General features: G+C 38.7%; 1 protein-coding gene and 1 long non-coding RNA gene across 5 annotated transcripts in view; one reads left to right on the top strand and one right to left on the bottom strand.

The window, feature by feature from the left end:
* BICD1 (BICD cargo adaptor 1) overlaps positions 1–24,489 on the top strand; it is a 226,894-nt gene extending 202,405 nt beyond the window's left edge. For 2 of the 4 annotated variants that reach the window (XM_073567639.1, XM_073567642.1), the window contains one exon: positions 623–2,122. In XM_073567639.1, coding sequence (XP_073423740.1) covers positions 623–657 — 35 coding nt within the window. In that variant the 3' untranslated portion in view covers positions 658–2,122. Of the gene's footprint in view, positions 1–622; positions 2,123–10,130; positions 10,214–17,220 lie in introns of those variants that run through there. The other 2 variants (XM_073567643.1, XM_073567641.1) reach the window with 2 other exon arrangements.
* Positions 3,471–25,190, bottom strand: part of LOC141083406 (uncharacterized) — an 87,669-nt gene continuing 65,949 nt past the window's right edge. The window contains exon 3 of the long non-coding RNA XR_012230701.1: positions 3,471–3,592. This is a non-coding gene — a long non-coding RNA (uncharacterized lncRNA). The remainder of the gene's footprint in view (positions 3,593–25,190) is intronic.

The following is a 25,190-nucleotide window of genomic DNA, read 5'->3' on the forward strand; positions in this document are numbered from 1 at the left end:
CACAAATTGGCAAAAGTCCAACCCTACCAGATTTCTGCATGAGCACATTCACATTAGTAGCGGCGGGCGGCACGACATTTCCAATTTTGATGTTGCCATAGCCTTAAGTAATTGATCTATGTTTTTGTACAATAAAGGGGCAGACCTTTGCCAAATTAAATTATTTTTTTTCCAATGGTTTACCACTTAAGTTTATTATAATTTTCTTTTAATTGTTTTTTTTAACTTTACGTTAATAATGTACTAAATATTTTTTTCTTAAGCGTTTTTATTTAATATTTCATTATGTAATTTCTTTCTTAATTTATTGTGTAATACAGAATTTTGTTTTACCCCTAATATATAATTTTTATCTACGTTTATACTTAAAATTGTTTTAATATTTAATTAAAAAAATATATGGGACTGCCCCTTTAAAATGTAATCATAGTACGCATGAGCAATTTAGAAACTAATATCGATTGCTTTGATTATATCTTCAATATTTTTTCTACTTTTCTTGCCTTTGATGCAACAATTGGAATTTTCCCTGAACTTTGAAGCAGCAGCTGTGATGACGGCCTATTGCCAAAAGACCTTTAGACCCAATTCGTAATAACTTACTGCAGGAATCTCATTTCAGCTGCCTGTCTCCTGGATCTGTTCTCCAGAACGTAAGTGAGGACAGGAAGAACAATGACCATCAAGAAGAAGTGTTATAAAGGCTACTGACTGTATTAGGATTTTTTCTAAAAAAAAATTTAAAAAACCATGTTACATAATAGTGACTTTAAAAAAAAAATTGTTGATGCAGCGGACTCGAACTATTTTATCTCTTCCCATCTTAATCTCCATGATTAAGTGATTTTGGACAGAAAAATAAAATATTCCTGTTTAATCACCAATTTAAATTTTATTTAATTCAGCCAAAAAATGACTGTTGGATGTCAATAACTGAATTATTGACTTATTTGGGGTCTATGTATTATAGCTGAACCTTGTAATTGTGAATATTATGGCACAGAAAAATCATCCGGCACTACCTTTATGGTTAATTGGGGTGTTAGGATTCAGTTTTCTAATTTTTAAATTCTTGAAACAAAATTTTCGACAAAATTTTGACACATCAGAAAGCATGATCGGAAAATGATGTACTGATGTATTTTTTTTCTTCAAATTTTTGTATTTTTCTTTTCATCATAGGATCAGAGTTGTTCATTGCTGCTAATGTACATGTGCATTTCCTGTAATAACAGGAAGTCAGAGTCTAAAATAGCCCTATAGTCCAGAGCCCATATACCCATCATACATATCCACCATCCCATAGTCCCATGCCCATATACCCATCACACATATCCACCATCCCATAGTCGCGTGCCCATATACCCATCACACATCCTCCATCACATATCCTCCATGCCCATATACCCATCATACACATCCTCCATCCCATATCCTCCATGCCCTTATACCCATCATACATATCCGGCATCCGATAGTCCCGTGCCCATATACCCATCATACATATCCGCCATCCCATAGTCGCGTGCCCATATACCCATCACACATCCTCCATCACAAATCCTCCATGCCCATATACCCATCATACACATCCTCCATCCCATTTCCTCCATGCCCTTATACCCATCATATATATCTGGCATCCCATAGTCCCGTGATTATCCTCCATCCCATAGTCCAGTGCCCATATACCCATCACACAGCCTCCATCCCATAGTCCTGTGCCCATATACCCATCATACATATCCTCCATCCCATATTTCCGTGCCCATATACCCATTATGATATTATCTTCGCCATGGCAACAATTTTGACATCATCGTCGCCATGGCAACCTATTATGACATCATCGTCACCATGGCAACCATTATGACATAACCGTCACCATTGCAACCTCTTATGACATCATCGTCGCCATGGCAACCATTATAACATCATCTTCGCCATGGCAGTCTTTATGACATCATTGTCGTCATGGCAACCATTATGACATCACCGTCGATACACACACAGATACACACACATACACTCGTTTTTATATATATAGATATGTATACTATATATATATATATGCACATACATATATATATATTTTTTTTTTTCAATTTTGGTATTTTTATTTTCATATCACAGTCAGTGTTAAAAATAATATATATATGTATATATATTTATATATATATAATGTTAACACTGTGATATGAGTGAATATATATATAAATATATATATATTATATTATTTTTAACACTGACTGTGATATGAAAATAAAATTACCAAAATTGAAAAAATAAATATATATATGGAAACTTGCAATTCTCACACTGGCCACTGGGGCTACTTTAGGCTCTGACTTCCTGTTCTTACAGGAAATGCACATGTACATTAGCAGCAAATAAACAGCTTCTGACCCTGTGATTTGTATTGAAGCATCTAATGAGTGTGTTTAAAGGTCACTGTGAAAGGAGATGGAGGAGGTGAGCTGTAATACCACCAATTGTGATTGGTAGATGAGGTGTTATCAGCCTTTGGAGAGTGGTGTTACCTGTTATTATCATCCTGTATGTGATGATAATGAGACTTCTGAAAAGTCTTTTTGTGTAGAACAGGATGTATGTGTCTAAAATGACATGCTCAAAATTATTGTATTTTTTTTTATACAGATTATGATATGAAAATAATTGCCCAGAAAATAAAAGTAAAAAAAAATTAATAATTTAAGCGTACGAATGATCAATAACAATTTTTTTATCAGATATTTCAAAAGCAATCTCCTCTAAAAATCCATAATATTATATCAATCGTAACGGCGTTGATACATGGACCCGGAAGAATGTAGCACAAATTGTTATGTACTTAAAATAAATGTCTTAAGGTATAACATGGAGCTAGATTAGCTCATAATATATCCATTTTTGGATTTTTTTTTTAATTTTATGTCCATTTGGTCTGTAAAATGCTATGATGCCAATAAAAAAAAGAAAGTTAATATCTGGGTACTTTCATGAAATTTATATTGTTTTTTTTTATATATATATTATTTACTGGATCGCCTCTTTTTAAGAATTTTATTATGAAGGTTTCTGAAGAATTTTATTATTATTATCAGTGGACAATCTCTTTATTATGACCATTTATTAAGTTAAAGTTGCCCCATATCTAAACTAGCTACATAAAAAAAAAACATGCGGTGTTAAACCGTTTCAGCTATAGACTCTTAATAAATTATTTCAAATTTTCTAATTTTTTTAAAATTATGTTTTTGCTTTCCTATTTTCCCCCCAAATTTTCACTGTTGAATGTAAAGTAGGAAACTTTTATTTAAAGGTTTGTAAATTAGCTCTCCTCCAGAAGGAGGAAAACTCATTAGAAAATCCAGTGTAGAACATGGTACAAGTCCCAGTAATTGATACCGTCCGAAAATTGACGTTGACTCGTGGTGTCACTGAGGAGATCCAAATTATGTATGAAGTATGTATAAAGTATGCAAATTAACTCCCCAAAAAGGAAAAAAATAAGCCATTGCAACAGCCGATGTGTGAACTTTGCCAACTTCTCCATTTCCATATTTCAGCCTTGCGACCCAACTTTAAAATGCTGTAACGGAAACAAAAAAAATCAAAATAAATCCAGATTGCTCATGAGACCATTCAACTAACTAAATAACATATTGCATTGCAAAACAAGACCATGCAAAAAAGATTTCATGGGTGGGCCTCGAAGTTTTCAGGCGCCCCTCGTAGATATAAGCAGTTGTTTTGGGGGAATTTTGTGTTCGTTAGTTGGCTGGATATCACATCCAGACAACCGATACCTCCCCTGAGGAGCGCTTGACACAAGTCCGTGGTGGGAGGTGTGATTCCAACTGCTCTATTTTCAGACAATGATCCATAGGAAAAAAATATGCAAACTAGTTCTCTAGAAGAAGGAAAACTCATTAGAAAATCCAGTGTAGAACATGGTACAAGTCCCAGTAATTGATACCGCATGACCAAGTTGACATTGACTTGTGATGACACTGAGGAGATCCAAATAATGTATGAAGACTTATCTCCAGATAATATTACATGGGGTGAAGTATGCAAATTAACTCCCCAGGAAGGATTTGTTTTAATTAAATTAGATGCCCATCTGTGGACAGTTGTTTTGGGGCATTGTCTGTCCTTTAGTTGGCTGGATATCACATACAACTGGTACCTCCCCTGAGGAGCGCTTGACACAAGTCTGTGGTGACAGGTCTGGGATGCCCATCTGTGGACAGTTGTTTTGGGGCATTGTCTGTCCTTTAGTTGGCTGGATATCACATACAACTGGTACCTCCCCTGAGGAGCGTTTGACACAAGTCTGGTGGTGACAGGTCTGGTTCCAACTGCTGTATTTTCAGACAGTGATCCATAGGAAAAAATAGGTCAATTAGTTGTGTAGAAGGAAGGAAAAGTCATTGTAAAATACACTGTAGAATATGGTACAAGTCCCAGTAATTAGTTACGCCAGAAAGTTGACAGTTGACTTGTGATGTTACTGAGGAGATCCAAATTATGTACGAAGACTTGTCTCCAGACACCATTACATGGGGTGAAATATGCAAATTAACTCCCCAAGAAGGAAAAAACTATATACTAAATTAGATACCCATCTGTAGACATTGTCTGTATTTTCATTGACTGGATGTGGTACCTCCCCCGAGGAGCACTTTTGTAATTACAGGTCTGGTTCCAACTGCTAAATTTTCAGACAATGATCCATAAGAAGAAAATATGAAAATTAGTTCTCTAGAAAGAAGAAAGTTTTCCCAACATAGCCAAAGCAGACATCCAACCACAGAAAGCTATTTCAGGGGCATCTCTTAAATGTAAACCATCACTGATCAGATATAGTTCTATATCTTTTAATAGAATACTAACCTTGTAAAAAAAAAAAAAGTTGAGACAATTGATCCCCATCCTTGGATTCGCTAAACCCTTCATACATCAATTTAAAGCCACACCCCTTTTAACTTCTAGAACTTTCCAAACTGCACTAATCCAGATTTATAGTCACATCTGTGTATATTGAATGTACTCCTAAAGCTGATATTCAATGTAGATTATCTGATCATTTATTTGCCATGATTTATATTTTTGGCTGCGATTGATCAATGTACATCCAATATAATTAACCTCAAAAACGTAAAAAAAAAAAAAAAAAAAAAGTGCATATTTTACAGGTTTAATATTTATATAAAAAATCTAGAAAAATTTGAAATAGTAATTTTTAATATTAAAAATTAGAACACGCATTGAAGGGTTTAAATGTTAAGGTTAAAAATTTGGAAATGTTTAAAGGTTTAAGTTTTAAAGTAAAAAATGTGTAATATTTTGAAAGTTTACATTTTAATATCCAAAAATTTGAATTTTTTTGAAGATTTAATTTTTAATATTAAAAATTTGCAAATTTTTCAACTATTTAAGTTTGTATCTAAAAAACTGAAAATTTTTGAAGGGTTGATTTTTAATATTAAAATATTGGAAATTTGTAAAGGTTTAATTTTTAATATTTTTTGTACATTTTTAAGGTTTAAATATTAATATGAAAAACTTTGAAATGTTTCAAATGTTTAATATTGAAAAATTGAAAAATTTCGAAGGTTTTATTTTTAATATTAAAATATTGGATTTTTTTAAGGTTTAATTTTTAATTTAAAAAAATGTGGACATTTTGGAAGGTTTCATTATTTAAAAGTTTTGTTTTTCAATATTATTGTATTGTACAGATGTGTCACCTTTAACCAGTCGTTCATGATATCAATGCCGGTGTGTATCAAGCCATCAAGAGCAAAAAATATATATATTTATTAACTTGGGGCCTGTGGATGTAGGATGGCGTCTCTCGAGGAATCTGTCGATTGTACACATTTTGTCTTGTCATACGTCTAAGGAAATGCAAAATTTTTAGACATGTTAAAGGTAATTACAGGTTCTCCCTCTTCTTCCTCACAGGCGGCACAGTTCTCCTCTTCTCAAAATGGCCGCTCATGGAGGAGCATGTGACCAGACACGCCCATTAGCCTCGTCCAATTAAAAAACACTCAGAGCGGCCATTTTGAGACTGTTCGGTCTGGGAGGAAGGCTGTACGATCAACCTCATAAATGATGACAAGTGAAATCGTGCAGACCCCCCCAATCCCAAGATCGGGGCTCTAAGATGTCCTGTTGGAATGGAGTAGCGGCCGCACATGCGATATCATTCGTCGGCCATCTTGTTTGTCTGTACCCAATGACTATGAATTTCCTTATATACCAGTGTTCCTTCATGTCACCTCGGCTTCGTCTGATCTCATCTTTCTATTCCGGCAGTGTCTTGTAAATCCGCACTGAGTGTCTCTCTAGACAGTCTCTGTCCATGTCCCCGGAGATCTTGTGTGGTAGTGTAGGAAGTTAGGACTATATCACATGTGGTGGCAGATTTACAGCTTCCATTGGAGACTTGCAGGAGGAAGAGACGACCGAGCAGTAACCTCCAGCCGATCAATCCACCAGTAACATCCATCATGGAAGCCCGAAAGTCTGTGCTAAGAATTGTATAAAAACCTTCTGTAACTGTAAATGGGAGAAGAGAAGCCGGAGATGAGCTGTAATCACTCCATGTGGATGTGATGTTAGTGCTCATATTTATAGATATGGCGTAAAAATATGTTATCTACTATCTATCCATCATCTATTATCCATCATCTATCTATTTATCTATTATCTATCTATTATCTATCTAGCTATCCATTATCTATCTATGTATCTATTTATCTATCTATTATCTATCTATCTATCATCTATCTATTATCTATCTATCATCTATTATCTATCTATGTATCTATCTATCAATCATCTATATATTATCTATTATCTATCTATCATCTATTATCTATTATCTATCTATTTATCTATCATCTATCTATTATCTATCTATCTATCTATTATCTATCTATGTATCTATTTATCTATCTGTCATCTATCTATTATCTATCTATCAATCATCTATATATTATCTATCTATTATCTATCTATCTATCATCTATCTATTATCTATCTATCTATCATCTATCATCTATCATCTATCTATTATCTATTATCTATCCATTATCTATCTATCTATCATCTATTATCTATCTACTATCTATCTATATCTATATATTATATATTATCTATCTATTATGTATATATCTATCTATTATGTATCTATCTATCTATTATCTATCATCTATCTATTAACTATCTATTATCTATCTATCATCTATCTATTATCTATCTATCTATCAATCATCTATCTATTGTCTATCTATCTATTATCTATCTATCATCTATCTATTATCTATCTATATCTATCTATTATCTATCATCTATCTATTATCTATTATCTATCTATCATCTATCTATTATCTATCTATCTATCATCTATTATCTATTATCTATCTATATCTATCTATCTATTATCTATCATCTATCTATTATCTATCTATATCTATCTATTATCTATCATCTATTAATCTATTATCTATCATCTATTATCTATCATCTATTATCTATCTATCTATCTCACTGCTTGCAATTAAATTGCAGTTACAGTGGGGCAAAAAAGTATTTAGTCAGTCAGCAATAGTGCAAGTTCCACCACTTAAAAAGATGAGAGGCGTCTGTAATTTACATCATAGGTAGACCTCAACTATGGGAGACAAACTGAGAAAAAAAAATCCAGAAAATCACATTGTCTGTTTTGTTTTCATTTTATGTGCATATTATGGTGGAAAATAAGTATTTGGTCAGAAACAAGCAATCAAGATTTCTGGCTCTCACAGACCTGTAACTTCTTCTTTAAGAGTCTCCTCTTTCCTCCACTCATTACCTGTAGTAATGGCACCTGTTTAAACTTGTTATCAGTATAAAAAGACACCTGTGCACACCCTCAAACAGTCTGACTCCAAACTCCACTATGGTGAAGACCAAAGAGCTGTCAAAGGACACCAGAAACAAAATTGTAGCCCTGCACCAGGCTGGGAAGACTGAATCTGCAATAGGCAACCAGCTTGGAGTGAAGAAATCAACTGTGGGAGCAATAATTAGAAAATGGAAGACATACAAGACCACTGATTATCTCCTTCGATCTGGTGCTCCACGCAAAATCCCACCCCGTGGGGTCAGAATGATCACAAGAACGGTGAGCAAAAATCCCAGAACCACGCGGGGGGACCTAGTGAATGAACTGCAGAGAGCTGGGACCAATGTAACAAGGCCTACCATAAGTAACACACTACGCCACCATGGACTCAGATCCTGCAGTGCCAGACGTGTCCCACTGCTTAAGCCTGTACATGTCCGGGCCCGTCTGAAGTTTGCTAGAGAGCATTTGGATGATCCAGAGGAGTTTTGGGAGAATGTCCTATGGTCTGATGAAACCAAACTGGAACTGTTTGGTAGAAACACAACTTGTCGTGTTTGGAGGAAAAAGAATACTGAGTTGCATCCATCAAACACCATACCTACTGTAAAGCATGGTGGTGGAAACATCATGCTTTGGGGCTGTTTCTCTGCAAAGGGGCCAGGACGACTGATCCGGGTACATGAAAGAATGAATGGGGCCATGTATCGTGAGATTTTCAGTGCAAACCTCCTTCCATCAGCAAGGGCATTGAAGATGAAACGTGGCTGGGTCTTTCAACATCACAATGATCCAAAGCACACTGCCAGGGCAACGAAGGAGTGGCTTCGTAAGAAGCATTTCAAGGTCCTGGAGTGGCCTAGCCAGTCTCCAGATCTCAACCCTATAGAAAACCTTTGGAGGGAGTTGAAAGTCCGTGTTGCCAAGCGAAAAGCCCAAAACATCACTGCTCTAGAGGAGATCTGCATGGAGGAATGGGCCAACATACCAACAACAGTGTGTGGCAACCTTGTGAAGACTTACAGAAAACATTTGACCTCCGTCATTGCCAACAAAGGATATATCACAAAGTATTGAGATGAAATTTTGTTTCTGACCAAATACTTATTTTCCACCATAATATGCAAATAAAATGAAAAAAAAACAGACAATGTGATTTTCTGGATTTATTTTTCTCAGTTTGTCTCCCATAGTTGAGGTCTACCTATGATGTAAATTACAGACGCCTCTCATCTTTTTAAGTGGTGGAACTTGCACTATTTCTGACTGACTAAATACTTTTTTGCCCCACTGTAGTTGCATTCATCACACGGGTTTAATCTTTAAAATGTGAACAGATTTCTATAAGGAGACACTATCTTGTGTTATTCTTAGTGATGTGTTCCAGGCTGTGATGCTTTGTCGCTTTCTGTTTGTCTTTTGTCTCTTGTGTATAATCCATCCCATAATGTTACACTGTCTTGTCATTACACATTGCACTACTGCCATCTGCAGGAAGAAAGGGGTACTGCACTTTGTTAAATATTGGGGGAGCCCCCTGTAACACCACATTCAGGTGTACATACCAAACCCTAAGCAGTTCATCTAAACTTAGCATTTAATAAATTTACGGTGCTTAAAGGGGTTGTCCATCTTTATAAACATTCTTTATTGTTACTTAGATGCATGTGATGGGGCTACAAATCATTTTTGCAATTGGGTTTCATAAATACATTTTCACCGTTTGCCTTCTATAGCCTCCGTGTTACACAATCTATCGATTGCTGCAGAGCCATGAACTGAGACTCAACTGAGAATCCGTCAGTGAGCGCGCTATGAGGGCCTGACATGGAGTTTGTCACCGTGTCTTTTCTCTCTTCTTTTTCCTGATCTCCTCTCAACTGATTTATGACCACAGACCACATCAAAGTTGAATGTGCAGATAAAGAAAGAGACTGTAAAAGCCAAACGGTGCAAACTAATTAATGAAACCCAATTGCAAAAATGATTTGTAGGCCCATACACATGCATTTAAGAAAGAGGGGGAAAAAATTGCAAATAGTGAACTATCCCCTTTAAGTTGCTCCAGTGGAACCACAGGGGGGTTTACGAATGTTGAATTTGGAACCCGCAGTACCAGGCACAGCCTATAGACAGGAGTGGCGCTAATTTTGTGTTCCAATAACAGCACTACACTTCATTCTGTCGGACGGATGTCATCTCTTCGTATATATGTCTAATTTATCAGTTTCTTGTAGATTGTCAGCAGCCTGCTGCCTCACCGCCACACTGCTCACAACTAACCCGGCGGCGAGACTGTCCGACCGTCAGGTAATATGCCGCTAACCCACGTCACTGCATGCCAAGCTTAGCTGTTTCTCCCGATCTTCTTCCTTCTCTATGGAATCCTGTAGTCCTGACGCTGTGAGAAAGTGGCCGAGTGCCTTTGTTATGGCGCACAGAATCCGAGTGTTCTCAGCTTAACTGTTCCGCTTCCAACTGTCTGTCAAATGATTTCTGATTTACTTCCAGAAGTGTACAACATTTTATAGCAAAAATCGAGCTGTTTCATTGCATTACACCATGGGTTCTTTCCAAATTACTGTTTATCACAAATCACTATTGACCTCACATGTTCTATATTTACTAAATAATCATTACGCAAATAATTATTGCTTCTGGCCTAGCCTAACCTGCCTTCGATGAGACTAGGTGGATACAGAAATGAGTCTTAGAGGAGTGCAGTGGGCATGCTTTGTATAGTGGAGTGCAGTGGGCATGCTTTGTATAGTGGAGTGGAGTGGGCATGCTTTGTATAGTGGAGTGTAGTGGGCATGCTTTGTATAGTGGAATGCAGTGGGCATGATTTGTATAGTGGAGTGGAGTGGGCATGCTTTGTATAGTGGAGTGTAGTGGGCATGCTTTGTATAATGGAGTACAGTGGGCATGCTTTGTATAGTGGAGTGGAGTGGGCATGCTTTGTATAGTGGAGTGTAGTGGGCATGCTTTGTATAGTGGAATGCAGTGGGCATGATTTGTATAGTGGAGTGGAGTGGGCATGCTTTGTATAGTGGAGTGTAGTGGGCATGCTTTGTATAGTGGAGTGGAGTGGGCATGCTTTGTATAGTGGAGTGTAGTGGGCATGCTTTGTATAGTGGAATGCAGTGGGCATGATTTGTATAGTGGAGTGGAGTGGGCATGCTTTGTATAGTGGAGTGTAGTGGGCATGCTTTGTATAGTGGAGTGCAGTGGGCATGCTTTGTATAGTGGAGTGGAGTGGGCATGCTTTGTATAGTGGAATGCAGTGGGCATGATTTGTATAGTGGAGTGGAGTGGGCATGCTTTGTATAGTGGAGTGTAGTGGGCATGCTTTGTATAATGGAGTACAGTGGGCATGATTTGTATAGTGGAGTGCAGTGGGCATGCTTTGTATAGTGGAGTGTAGTGGGCATGCTTTGTATAAAGGAGTACAGTGGGCATGATTTGTATAGTGGAGTGCAGTGGGCATGCTTTGTATAGTGGAGTGGAGTGGGCATGCTTTGTATAGTGGAGTGTACTGGGCATGCTTTGTATAGTGGAGTGCAGTGGGCATGCTTTGTATAGTGGAGTGGAGTGGGCATGCTTTGTATAGTGGAGTGTACTGGGCATGCTTTGTATAGTGGAGTGTAGTGGGCATGCTTTGTATAGTGGAATGCAGTGGGCATGATTTGTATAGTGGAGTGCAGTGGGCATGCTTTGTATAGTGGAGTGCAGTGGGCATGCTTTGTATAGTGGAGTGTAGTGGGCATGCTTTGTATAATGGAGTACAGTGGGCATGATTTGTATAGTGGAGTGCAGTGGGCATGCTTTGTATAGTGGAGTGGAGTGGGCATGCTTTGTATAGTGGAGTGTACTGGGCATGCTTTGTATAGTGGAGTGCAGTGGGCATGCTTTGTATAGTGGAGTGGAGTGGGCATGCTTTGTATAGTGGAATGCAGTGGGCATGCTTTGTATAGTGGAGTGCAGTGGACATGCTTTGTATAGTGGAGTGCAGTGGGCATGCTTTGTATAGTGGAGTGTAGTGGGCATGCTTTGTATAGTGGAGTGCAGTGGGCATGCTTTGTATAGTGGAGTGGAGTGGGCATGCTTTGTATAGTGGAGTGCAGTGGGCATGCTTTGTATAGTGGAGTGCAGTGGGCATGCTTTCTATAGTGGAGTGCAGTGGGCATGCTTTGTATAGTGGAGTGTAGAGGGCATGCTTTGTATAGTGGAGTGGAGTGGGCATGCTTTGTATAGTGGAGTGTAGTGGGCATGCTTTGTATAGTGGAGTGTACTGGGCATGCTTTGTATAGTGGAGTGTAGTGGGCATGCTTTGTATAGTGGAGGGAAGTGGGCATGCTTTGTATAGTGGAGTGGAGTGGGCATGCTTTGTATAGAGGAGTGCAGTGGGCATGCTTTGTATAGTGGAGTGCAGTGGGCATGCTTTGTTTAGGGGAGTGCAGTGGGCATGCTTTGTATAGTGGAGTGCAGTGGCATGCTTTGTATAGTGGAGTGTAGTGGGCATGCTTTGTATAGTGGAGTGCAGTGGCATGCTTTGTATAGTGGAGTGCAGTGGGCATGCTTTGTATAGTGGAGTGCAGTGGGCATGCTTTGTATACTGGAGTGCAGTGGGCATGCTTTGTATAGTGGAGTGCAGTGGGCATGCTTTGTTTAGGGGAGTGCAGTGGGCATGCTTTGTATAGTGGATTGCAGTGGGCATGCTTTGTATAGGGGAGTGTAGTGGGCATGCTTTGTATAGTGGAGTGTAGTGGGCATGCTTTGTATAGTGGAGTACAGTGGGCATGCTTTGTAAAGGGGAGTGTAGTGGGCATGCTTTCTATAGTGGAGTGCAGTGGGCATGCTTTGTATAGTGGAGTGGAGTGGGCATGCTTTGTAGAGTGGAGTGGGCATGCTTTCTATAGTGGAGTGCAGTGGGCATGCTTTGTATAGGGGAGTGTAGTGGGCATGCTTTGTATAGTGGAGTACAGTGGGCATGCTTTGTATAGTGGAGTGTAGTGGGCATGCTTTCTATAGTGGAGTGTAGTGGGCATGCTTTGTATAGGGGAGTGTAGTGGGCATGCTTTGTATAGTGGAGTACAGTGGGCATGCTTTGTAAAGGGGAGTGTAGTGGGCATGCTTTCTATAGTGGAGTGCAGTGGGCATGCTTTGTATAGTGGAGTGGAGTGGGCATGCTTTGTAGAGTGGAGTGGGCATGCTTTCTATAGTGGAGTGCAGTGGGCATGCTTTGTATAGGGGAGTGTAGTGGGCATGCTTTGTATAGTGGAGTACAGTGGGCATGCTTTGTATAGTGGAGTGTAGTGGGCATGCTTTCTATAGTGGAGTGTAGTGGGCATGCTTTGTATAGGGGAGTGTAGTGGGCATGCTTTGTATAGTGGAGTACAGTGGGCATGCTTTGTAAAGGGGAGTGTAGTGGGCATGCTTTCTATAGTGGAGTGCAGTGGGCATGCTTTGTATAGTGGAGTGGAGTGGGCATGCTTTGTATAGTGGAGTGGAGTGAGCATGCTTTCTATAGTGGAGTGCAGTGGGCATGCTTTCTATAGTGGAGTGCAGTGGGCATGCTTTGTATAGTGGAGTGTAGTGGGCATGCTTTGTATAGTGGAGTACATTGGGCATGCTTTGTATAGTGGAGTGCAGTGGGCATGCTTTCTATAGTGGAGTGTAGTGGGCATGCTTTGTATAGTGGAGTGGAGTGGGCATGCTTTGTATAGTGGAGTGGAGTGGGCATGCTTTGTATAGTGGAGTGCAGTGGGCATGCTTTGTATAGTGGAGTGCAGTGGGCATGCTTTGTATAGTGGAGTGCAGTGGGCATGCTTTGTATAGTGGAATGCAGTGGGCATGCTCTGCAGATGTTACTGTGTAGGGAAGAGGAGGCAGGAGGAGCTGACTAAACTGTTTCCACATAACCTTTAGGCTAAGTGCACACGTACTGGAATTCTCACGGAAATTACCGCGAGAATTCCGGAATTCCATTCCGCGGGAAAATCGCATTTTAAATTCCCGCGATTTTCCCACGGAAAAACTAGCATTTTGCAAGCGTAATTAGCTTGCAAAATGCTAGCGTTTTCCAAGAGATCTGTAGCATCGCTTGGAGAACTGATTGACTGGTTGGTCACACTCGTCAAACATAGTGTTTGACGAGTGTGACCAACTTTTTACTACTGAGGCCGCCTATGCAACATCAGTAGTAAAAGATAAAATGCAAAAAAAAATAAAAAATGGTGTTATTCTCACCCTTCCGACGTCCCGCGCAGCCGTTCCCAGTAATCCTTTGCGAAAATCCCCGCGATCACGTCCGTTCTCGCGGGATCGCGATGTCTCACGGTAATTCGCGATGACGTCGCGCAAATGACCGCGAGACTTCGCGATCCCGCGAGAACGGACGCCATCGCGGGCATTTTTGCATAGGAGTACTGGGAACGGGAGCGTGGAGAGAGGCGGGAAGGCTGCGCGGGACGTCGGAAGGTGAGAATAACAATATTTTTTATTTTAAATTCTATTTTTTACAGGGATATGGTATCCAAAGCCCAGAGGACAGTCTCCTCTCCTCCGGACCGTGGGTACCATCCGCAATTGTTCTGCTTACTTTTTGCATGGTGGGCACAGCCACATGCGGGAAATAAGCGGAACAATGCATTCCTATGGGTGCGGGAACTCCGCGATTCCGCAAATTAATGAGCATGCTGCGTTTTTTACCGCAAAGCGATTCTGCCGCGGTAAAAACTGCAGCATTAGCACAGCATTGCGGAATCCCATAGGCATGCATGGGATGCTTATTTTTCGCATTTTCGCTGCAAAATCGCGCGGTTAAAACCGCTGCGGAAACGCGAAAAAATGCCACGTGTGAACTCAGCCTTAGGTGTTAGTTTCAAATCAGAAAATTCCTTTCTGGATTCCTTTGACTTGTCACGGATATTTTAGGTTTATAGACTCAGGCAACATAATCGTGACGGGACAAACCCAACAGCAGATGAAGCGCCGACATCTGTCTCTCGTCCATAACATAGGTCTTACCTTACATTGCAGCCCCACTGCAGCATCGCTGCTGACACATCCTACACACACACACATATATATATATATATACTCTTTCTCCACTCCTCTCTGCTGATTTCTGACTCCAAGAAAGTTCAGCTCAACTTTGATGTGGTCTGCGGTCATAAATCATCTGTAAAAGACAGATAACAGAGTTACAAACGCTCCATCAATACAAGCTCACTCACTGATTCTTAGTTAACTCATTCTGCAGCCACCAATAGACGATGCTAAATGGAGGCTACAGGAGGCAATTTTTTTTAAATGAAGCCCATTTTCAAAAATTAGCTTTGCCTCAAATAAAGTGTCATTGAAGTCGTCGATATCAGCTGTTATATGGCAGGACACTTTATTTAACAGGAACGCACACGTTGCCAGATGTAAAAATATTCAGCTTTTTTTTAAACTCTTGACCTTATGGACTATATATATAGAGAGAGAGAGAAATGTCCTTAATAAGTAGCATTGGGTAAATTACCGGTGAGGGCACAGGTGGCATGGGACGGAGATTGGTTGATGGATGTGACAACTGCTGTGCGCGCTCAGCCAGGCTATAATTACCATCCACCTGCTTGCCTCCATTCACACTGACATGCCGTTATGCCTGTATGGACACATGACACGACTCCTGTGCCCACTATCAGGAATACAGCTAGAACATACAGCTGCGTTCTCAAGTCAACACCCTTGATCAGAAAAATTTCTCATCCTGATTTGGTTCTAAAAGAGTTGAAGAAGGGGGGGGTGGCCATATTGCAGGCACAAACTTCCTATTTAGAAAGTGCAGCAGGGTGGGGTGGAGGAGGAGAACAGCCATGTCCTCTAAATAGTGGCAGGGGTTTTGTATGTATAATTTTACTTTGCAGTCTGATTTAGACATCCTGAAATACAATATTGTAGTCATTAATTCCCTCTGCTCACTAATGATAGTGAGATGACTCTGCTGATCTTGTACCAGTCTATACAGCAAAGCTGATATGTCAGCTGTAAAAAAAAAATCAAACTAGAAATTTCTGCCTATTGTGGCCATTTTTTGCCATTGAAACTGACATATTTCAAGATATTTCTCATGATTTAGGCATCCTACTATACAATAGAGTAGTCATTAATTCCCCTTTCTCACTAATGACATTGAGATGACTCAGCTCATTTGTACCAGTCTACACAGCTAAGCTTATATGTCATTTGCAAAAATACAAACTGGAAATTTCTGCCTGTTGTGGATAGTTTTTCAGCCATTGAAACGGACATATTTCCAGATATTTTTCATGATTTGGGCATCCTGCTATACAATAGGGTAGTCATTAATTCCCATTTCTCACTAAAGATAGTGAGAAGACTCTGCTGATCTTGTACCGGTCTACACAGCTAAGCTGATATTTCATTTGCAAGAAAAAAATTGGAAATTTCTGCCTGTGGTGGCTAGTTTTTTGGCCATTGAAACAGACATATTTCCAGATATTTTTCATGATTTAGGCATCCTGCTATACAATAGGGTAGTTATTAATTCCCTCTGCACACTAATGATAGTGAGATGACTCTGCTGATCTTGTACCAGTCTATACAGCAAAGCTGATATGTCAGCTGTAAAAAAAAATAATCAAACTAGAAATTTCTGCCTATTGTGGCCATTTTTTGCCATTGAAACTGACATATTTTAAGATATTTCTCATGATTTAGGCATCCTACTATACAATAGAGTAGTCATTAATTCCCCTTTCTCACTAATGACATTGAGATGACTCAGCTCATCTTGTACCAGTCTACACAGCTAAGCTGATATGTCATTTGCAAAAATACAAACTGGAAATTTCTGCCTGTTGTGGATAGTTTTTCAGCCATTGAAACGGACATATTTCCAGATATTTTTCATGATTTAGGCATCCTGCTATACAATAGGGTAGTCATTAATTCCCTCTGCACACTAATGATAGTGAGATCACTCTGCTGATCTTGTACCGGTCTACACAGCAAAGCTGACAATAAATCAGCTGCAAAATATCAAACAAACTGGAAAGTTCTGTCTATTGTGGCTACTTTTTTGGCAAATGAAAATTAAATATTTCAAGAAATGTTTCACGCGGAAAGTCACGAAATTGTAAATTTCTATCGAAGCCTTATATAAAGTTGGGCTAAGTTGTTTAAATTTTGGAAAGTTGTGTAATTTGGGCAAAAATTTTGGTGAAAGATGTCCCACTTTTAGAATCTGTTTCTCTTTTTGTTGATCGATTTTCTAAAGCTTTTTTCTTTTTTTTTTTATCCTTTAGTCCTAATCTAGCTCTCCAAGAAGACAAAACACATTCCGTTCCCCAGTGCTCCCCTCTCACCTGTCTTTCCCAAAACCCCCCCGACCCTTAGACTTCGAAAGAGATGCTACACTGGGGCAAAGCGGCGGATCGTAGAGCACTGGTAGCAACCGGGAGCCTAAAGAAGTCGGGAGAAGTGTGGACCTTTACCACTCCAGTATTCAGACTTGCGTCAAGATAACGAGAAGCACAGAAGGAACGTCTGGTCCTTGGATGACCTCTGTTGACCAATGCTGGTGACATGGGAAGTACGCAGATAGAAGACTGTTCCTTTAACTCATCAGCTATGGTGTTCCGGGATACTAAAGCCAAGATTTGAGGACACAAATTTTGGACACAATTCTCACTATTCATAGAACGGTCACAAGGTTGATTTTTATTTGTCGCTACGAGCATGCTATTTATTTATTTTTTTATATGATTTTGCACCCTTTGCTGTGATCTATACACTTTAGGAGAAGACTTTTGGAGACTTTTTATGGGTTAGTCTATGAAAAAAATTCAATCCTTTTTTGATTTCCATGGAACAGGGTGTAAGGGACTTACATCTAAAGGATCTTACATTTGGGGGTTGCTTAAAACATGGGCAACGGCGTCGTGCGAGATTTGGACCTCAACATCGGGCATAGGTGTTTTGATTTCTTAAGTCGTTAAAAAATTTTAAACAAATACCATACTTATCGTTATACCAATGAAGAAACTATGTAGAAAGCATCTACATGGCCTTCCGGTAGCCCCAAGTTCAACTTTTCTTCTGTAAATGTTTAGAAACATCCTTGGTAAATTTAAGTGTAAAAGAAGGGAAGAGGAGGGAGATGCAGCTGCAGCTTCTCATTTAGTATTTATCATTATACTAATGATGAATCAATATAGAAAATATCTAACAATGGAAAGGTGGCATTTTCCTGATCTTCCTGAAGCCTCTAGCTTGCTTTTAGTTCTGTAAATGTATAGAAACCTGCTTTGTAATTTAAGAGTAAAAGGAGGGGAGAGGAGGGGGATGCAGCTTGAGCTTCTAACTTAGTATTTATCGTTATTCTGATGATGATGAATCAATGTAGAATGCATCTAACAAGGGCAAGCTGGCATCTTCCTTCCATAGACTCAGGGTCACTGTTCCTTCTGCAAATGTTTAGAAACTTCCATGGTAATTTAAGTGTTAATGGAAGGGGAGAGGAGGGAGATGCAGCTGCAGCTTCTAACTTAGTATGAATCAATGTAGAATGTATCTAACAAGGGCAAGCTGGCATCTCCTTTCCATAGACTCTGGTTCACTTTGCCTTCTGTAACTGTATAGAGACTTCCTTGGTAATGTAAGTGTTAATGGGAGGGGAGAGGAGGGAGATGCAGCTGCAGCTTCTAACTTAGTATTTATTATTATTATGATGATAAATCACTGTAGAAAGTATCTAACAAGGGCAAGCTGGCATTTCCCTGCCCTATACATAGTCTCTAGTTCATCTTTCCTTCCGTAAATGTTTAGAATCTTCCTTGGTAATTTAAGTGTTAATGGGAGGGGAGAGGAGGGAGATGCAGCTGCAACTTCTAACTTAGTATTTATCATTATAGTCATGAGGAATCAATGTAGAAATTATCCAAAGAGGGGAAGGTGTTATCTCCCTGACCTTCTGATAGCCTCTACTTCACCTTCTCTTGTGTAAATGTTTAGAAACGTCCTTGGTAATTTAAGTGTAAATGGGAGGGGAGAGGAGGGAGATGCAGCTGCAGCTTCTAACTTAGTATTTATCATTATAGTCATGAGGAATCAATGTAGAAAATATCCGACAAGGGGAAGGTGGTATCTCCCTGACCTTCCGGTAGCCTCTACTTCACCTTCTCTTATGTAAATGTTTTGAAACGTCCCTGGTAATTTAAGTGTAAATGGGAGGGGAGAGGAGGGGGATGCAGCTGCTGCTTCTAATTATTTGAGACAGAGAGTGATAGAAAGCAGGTTAAGGGGAGATATGTGTTTGGCTCAGGGCACACAGCAGCTTGATAGCCGACAGGTAGATCCTGCTTAGACATAGATTAAACATCACAGTTGTCTAAGGAGGGATTTTTCGCTGGGCTACCTTTCAGTGGCCGTGGAATACTGACCTGACCTCTGGACTAAGGTCCTCCGAATCGAGTCGCTCATCTCTACTTGCAATGCTATTGGTAACGATAAATATGGTCTGCTCCATCGTATATAAGCAACTGTGAGACAAAGGTTTATTAAATTCATAGCAAACCTATAAACTGCCATTGCCTGAGGTTGTGGAATCCTATCAGGGGGAGGTATCACCCCTTAAAGGGGGTCTCCAGGGATTGAAAAAAGAAAGAAAGAAGACTTAATTCTGAGCAAATTTCCAAGTAGCTTTAATTAGCAAATCACAATCATTTCCTGTGGGGAGGTCATTATATCAGAGCAATAAAATGGCCGTTTTGCCTCGTTATACAGACAGATTCCTATCCTATGTTGGCGCCTATGAGCTTGCCTTGAAATATTTTTTATGACCTACAAAAATAGTCTGAAATTTCTTTTTGCTTTTCACTTATCAGCTTTGCTGTGTAGACTGGCACAGAGTCAGCAGAGTCATCTCACTATCATTCAAGGCCAGGAGGAAATAATATCACCAATATCGTATACCAGAATGCCTAAATATGGCTGCTTAGTTCAATTTTAAATCTATAGTTGTTACTTCCCTAAGAGAAAAAAAAACAATTGTGATATGCTAATTAATTTATTTTATGAATTTATTCGTAGCAAATTTTGTTTCTTTAGTTTTTCTCTGTATTCCTGGAGAACCCCTTTAAGTAACGCCATATAACATCTTGTATTATTTAGCAGGATGCCATTTTTGGTCGATTTAAGTAATGTTTATCAACTGCAATACCTCCTTTCACCACTATGCCGGTGACCACCATAGACCCCAATGAAACAGCGCCACCAGCTCTTAGAGATCTTACTTACCTTATCTTTGAAATGCCGTAACTTTCGAATGGAGCATCGTCTAGAAAGGATGGAGCCCACGTTTTGATCAGCGAGAAGTGTTTTACATCATGAATATATTCCAAATATAGGTGCTACTACCCCTTTAAAAATTGCTTTTTTTATGCTTTTACTATAAATTTTAGCATAAATGATGTGCATTTTACCGCGATTGCATTTGTGGATTTCCTCTACTGAGCTGCGGTTGTTTTTCTTAAGGTTTTCCTTGCTCTCGAGGAGTTAGGTGTAAGTTTAGATTTATTTTTAAATCGAGAATGATATACTTGGCCAGAGAATGGTCATTATTATTAACTATTATTATTATTAATTATTATTAATGATGCTGGTAGCCTGCACAAATAATTGTGATTTGAGGTGGATTAGACGATCAATGACCGCGCGTTCTCTCCATGCACTTATATGTTTATGCACTTGACCCTTTTTTCATTACTATAAGGTTTTTATTGCTGGTTCCTGTACTTTTTTATGCTAATATCGCAGTTATTATGGAGTAGTAAGGTACTCCGGTTATTGAAAGCCATGTGGTCAAAGCCATCAAGATCCACTATGCCATCTTACGTGCTGTTGACTCAACAGAGCCTAAAATGTTCTTTTTTTTTTTCTAGAAACAGCGCCACTTTTTTCTAGTGGCTGTATCTGGTATTACATCTCAGCCTCGTTTATGACAATATAAAGTGGGGCTATTTGGGAACGAATGTAATTATCTCAAAGAATCCATTCTAAGGGAATTTGTCACTGGGTTTTGCAATGATATCTGAGAGCAGTATGATATAGGGGCAGAGACCCTGATTCCAGCGATATATATCACTTACTGGTCTGCTTAGTATAGTTTTGATAAGCAGAAGGACTATAGGGCAGTGATAATCTCCTGCTGATAAAACACTGATTTTATTCAAACAACACACAGCCTAGTAAATATGCAAATAGCCTCTGCAGAGATGAAGAGGCCTAGAACTCTAGCGACACCTATTGGAAGTAGCAATCCTAACAGTCCATATCAACTCTTGTACGAGCCTTAGGGTTAAAACCAAACCAGAATCTCAATTTGCCGACACGTGTTTCAGGGTGTTGTCCCTCATCAGTGCAAAACAAGAGATCTGATTTGGTTGTATAAGAGGCCTCTGACTAGGATCTATCGTTGTGGAGCGTGACATGCCTAACATGCCAGTGCAAGGAGACATATAGGACACACATAGATCATTGCATGGCCTATAAGTCTCCTTACCCTGGCATGTCAGGCATGTCACTGTCGACAAGGAAAAACGTTACCCCTTAGACCACAGCCTAGTAAGTGACACATCACTGGAATCAGAGTCTCTCCCCCTACATCATGTTGCTCTCAGATTACATAGCAAAAGATTCTCTTTAGAAGGACAAAACAAGTAAATTAATCTTCTGATATAGAAGGTGACAATTTTTATGGAGGCATGACTTGAAGTTCCTGGGCCTAAACACAATATTTTAAAATGAGACCCCCCCCAATACTATGTGCCATTTATTATACTAATGTCTTATGTGACAAGTGGCTCTCCGGACTCCAGATTTTGGGTGTTAATATAGCTACGACCCCTGACAGCAGACCACCAGAGGTTTGGGCACTTTATAGAGCACCATTCTCTTTGCTGGGAGTATTTCATGGGACCATTTTGTAGGAAAAGGAATACATTTTGCTGCAAATTCCCGATAGAATAAAGGGTTCATGATTTGTGTTTTGGCATTTTTTTTTTTAATTTTTGGCCATAAAATTTGAAAAAAACCTGGCTGGAAAAAGAAAAAAAAAGAAGTGAATGTGGACAGGTTGAACGGTTAATGGATCATAGGCGCTCGGAGTGAAATTCAAAAATTTATGTAAGAGTTACAAAACAAATTCCGGAGCTGTAATTGTAGAAGGGGCAATTGACGCGCTCTCGTGCTGCATCAGATATTGGGAAAGTTTAATGAAATCAATGGCAATTATGACTTATCTCTAAAAATTGGAAACTTTTACATATTTTTTGAAAATCACTTCGAGCTCCATTGCCAACAACATACGCACAGTCATCTCAATAGTCTCCGATATTTTACATGAATATGGAAGTGGTAAAATGGCTATAAAGGTCGTCTCACAAGGTCATATTTGGGTATACGGACATGAAGGGGTTGTTCAGGTTCGGTGCACGCTGTCAGGATTCTCCGGTGTCGTGGCCAAAACGATTTGCATACATGCGGTCACATGCCAACTAGACGTTCTCAGCCTTGCTCAATTCACTTCTATCGAGCAAAGCCGCGCACGTCTAGTTGGAATGTGTTCGGAAGCAATGAAACCGCATACTTGCCGTTGCTGGCATCGGAGAATCCTGACAGCGTGTCATGAGGATTCCGAAGATTCATCCCAAACCTAGAGAGCCCCTTTAAGAGCCACTAGAAAACACCAGCTCCCACAGCGGTAAAATCAGTCCATCTGTATCAGTTGATTTGAACTGCTGACCATCAGTACTGTCTTCTTTAGCGAAGGGTGTTTTCCTATCAATGGGGTAGTCCGGTATCAAAGATTTGTCCCCCCCTTACACTCAGGGACTCAAAAAAACTCAAACTGAGCTGTTACCCTTCCACGGTCGTGCGCTACCTCTCTCTGCTGTTCTTAGTGATTGACTGCAGCGTTGTAGACATGCTGTCATCCCTCTGTAAGAGTAGCCCATGTGCTAAATAATTTTACAGGTAAGTGTGGCCGTAATTGCTCAGATCTCATTTTTACACGTTGGGTAACATGTGAAAAATCTGTACAATTTTTGAAAAAAATTGAAATTCGAAAATTGGACGTAAATTTTTTTTTTTTTAAAAAAGAAGGGAAAAAACTGCCCAACAAATCGCAATTGGCTAATATTGATTAATGATCAACCTTCTAACATGTAGAAGAAATTTTCTACAGGAATTTCATGCAGGAGAGCTGATGGTTACCAGATAATAAAAAAATTGGGTGGCCAGCAAAATTCCAAAATGTGAACTCGGTTAGACAACCTCCTGGACCCCAGTGATTGTGAATGAGAGAGATGCACACTGGCGTTCCCGGAATAAGCTACTAAAGTGCTAAATAAATTTTAGATAAAAGTGAGACAAAAACCTTTATTCCAGTTGCTAAAATTTTACCAAAATTGTGAAAGGTAAAAATTTAACAAAGTCATTTTTTTTTCCAGCCAAAGGATGCTATTTATTGTGCAGGTTCTTAATCACCACGACCATAGCACCTCGACCATAAATAAAGTTTGTGTATTCTTAGAAAATGCAGTTTGTGGTTAGCGCATTGGATAAGCATTTATCTAACACGTACAGCTTCGAAAGGAACAAATTTCGGGAAATTATCCCAAATTTTGAAAGCAACAATAACAAATGTGGAACATAATGTTGTTGTTTTTTTTCGTTGATAAATTATTACTAATAGGTAACGCTGATTAATTTATTTATTAATTTACATTTATATATTTTTGTATTTCGTTTGATTAAAGCAAATAGTAGATTTTACGTTTATCCTAATAGTTTATGATAATTTTATCTTTTTTTTTTTTTTTTAAAAAACCTCAAAATTAACTTTTGAAACAAAGAACACTAAATATTTCTGTTCTCATTAGTATGCAAAAATTTTGGAGGAAAATGTTTATGTCCAGACATTTATTTATCATGAGGTTAGAAGTTGTCCAGTTATTTTCAGAATTCATTTCTGTCGTATCAAAATTTATATTTCAGCTTTGTACGTGTTTTGCAATTTTAATTTATAATTTTTCATTGTTTTTGATTTTTTTATTCCAGTTTTGGCCATTTTAAGAGGAAACCGAATTGTTCTATTATTTCTTTTTTTTTTTCACTTTTAAAATTATATGAAGCTAAGGATAATTATATTTTTTCTCTGCTTTTAAACAATCTCTTTAATTGTGTATTTTTGGGGGCCTTTTTTGTACCCACAATACCTCATTTTAATTCAATGCTATAAATGATTAATTTGTCGATAGATTCCTACTATTTGGAATGGTTGATTTATCATCTCTTATTTTTACAAAACAAATTGTAAACCCAAAATATAACATGTATTTGTCATATTCTATCAATCTTTTTTTTAATTGTGTTATGTTTTTTATTTTTTGCTCTATTCACTTTTGATTGATCTTTCCACTATTTGTATGGTGCGGCACAGAGTCAAATTTTGGGTTAAAAAAATGAATTGGAATGTGAAATTAATAAAATTAAATAATCAATTTTAAAATGAAGGTCTTTGACTTTTTAATTTTTTTTGTCTCTTTTATATTTTTTTAATTTATTTTTTCATAATTCTTTTGTTTATTTTTGTAATTTGATTACATAAACAGGTCGAAAAGATTGGCGGATTAAAAGAAATTATTGATGAACACAGGCCTAAAATATTTCTTATTATCAGTCAGTACGAATAGGAAGAGATGAGTGGGATCAAAAGTGGAGCAAAATTAAGAAGATGAGAACGTTGCAAATTTTCCTATTTTGCAAAATTGAGCTCAAATGCAAAAAAAAAATAAAAAAACAGCAGCTTGTCAAAAAGTGAAATTATAATTTGGAGGCGATGGTGAAGAAAGAAGACATCACAGACTTTATGGAGATCCATAGTGAGGAACGGCATGGTTAACGTCTTCCTGACATGTGACATAAATGTACGTCATGATCGGGAAGGAGTGCCCTCTTTATGGCATACAGTTACGTCCAGGGTTGGACTGGCCCACAGGAGAACAGGAGAATCCTCTGGTGGGCCAATTACATCCAACATGAGCAATAATTGGCCAGTACATTAATTCACTATGAACTGAACAGTGGGTCAATGTTACTGGTGGGCCCTTGCCACCCTAGTCTGACACTGTTTACGAGCTGTATCTGCAAGATCATGGCCTAGAGCTTGGCTATCACCGAGCTCCTGTGCCAGCACCTCTCCTGACTGTTTAAC

The sequence above is a fragment of the Dendrobates tinctorius genome, unplaced genomic scaffold (assembly GCF_039654945.1).
Source record: "Dendrobates tinctorius isolate UK_male_01 unplaced genomic scaffold, ASM3965494v1 ptg000020l, whole genome shotgun sequence".
In the NCBI taxonomy this organism is placed as follows: domain Eukaryota; kingdom Metazoa; phylum Chordata; class Amphibia; order Anura; family Dendrobatidae; genus Dendrobates; species Dendrobates tinctorius.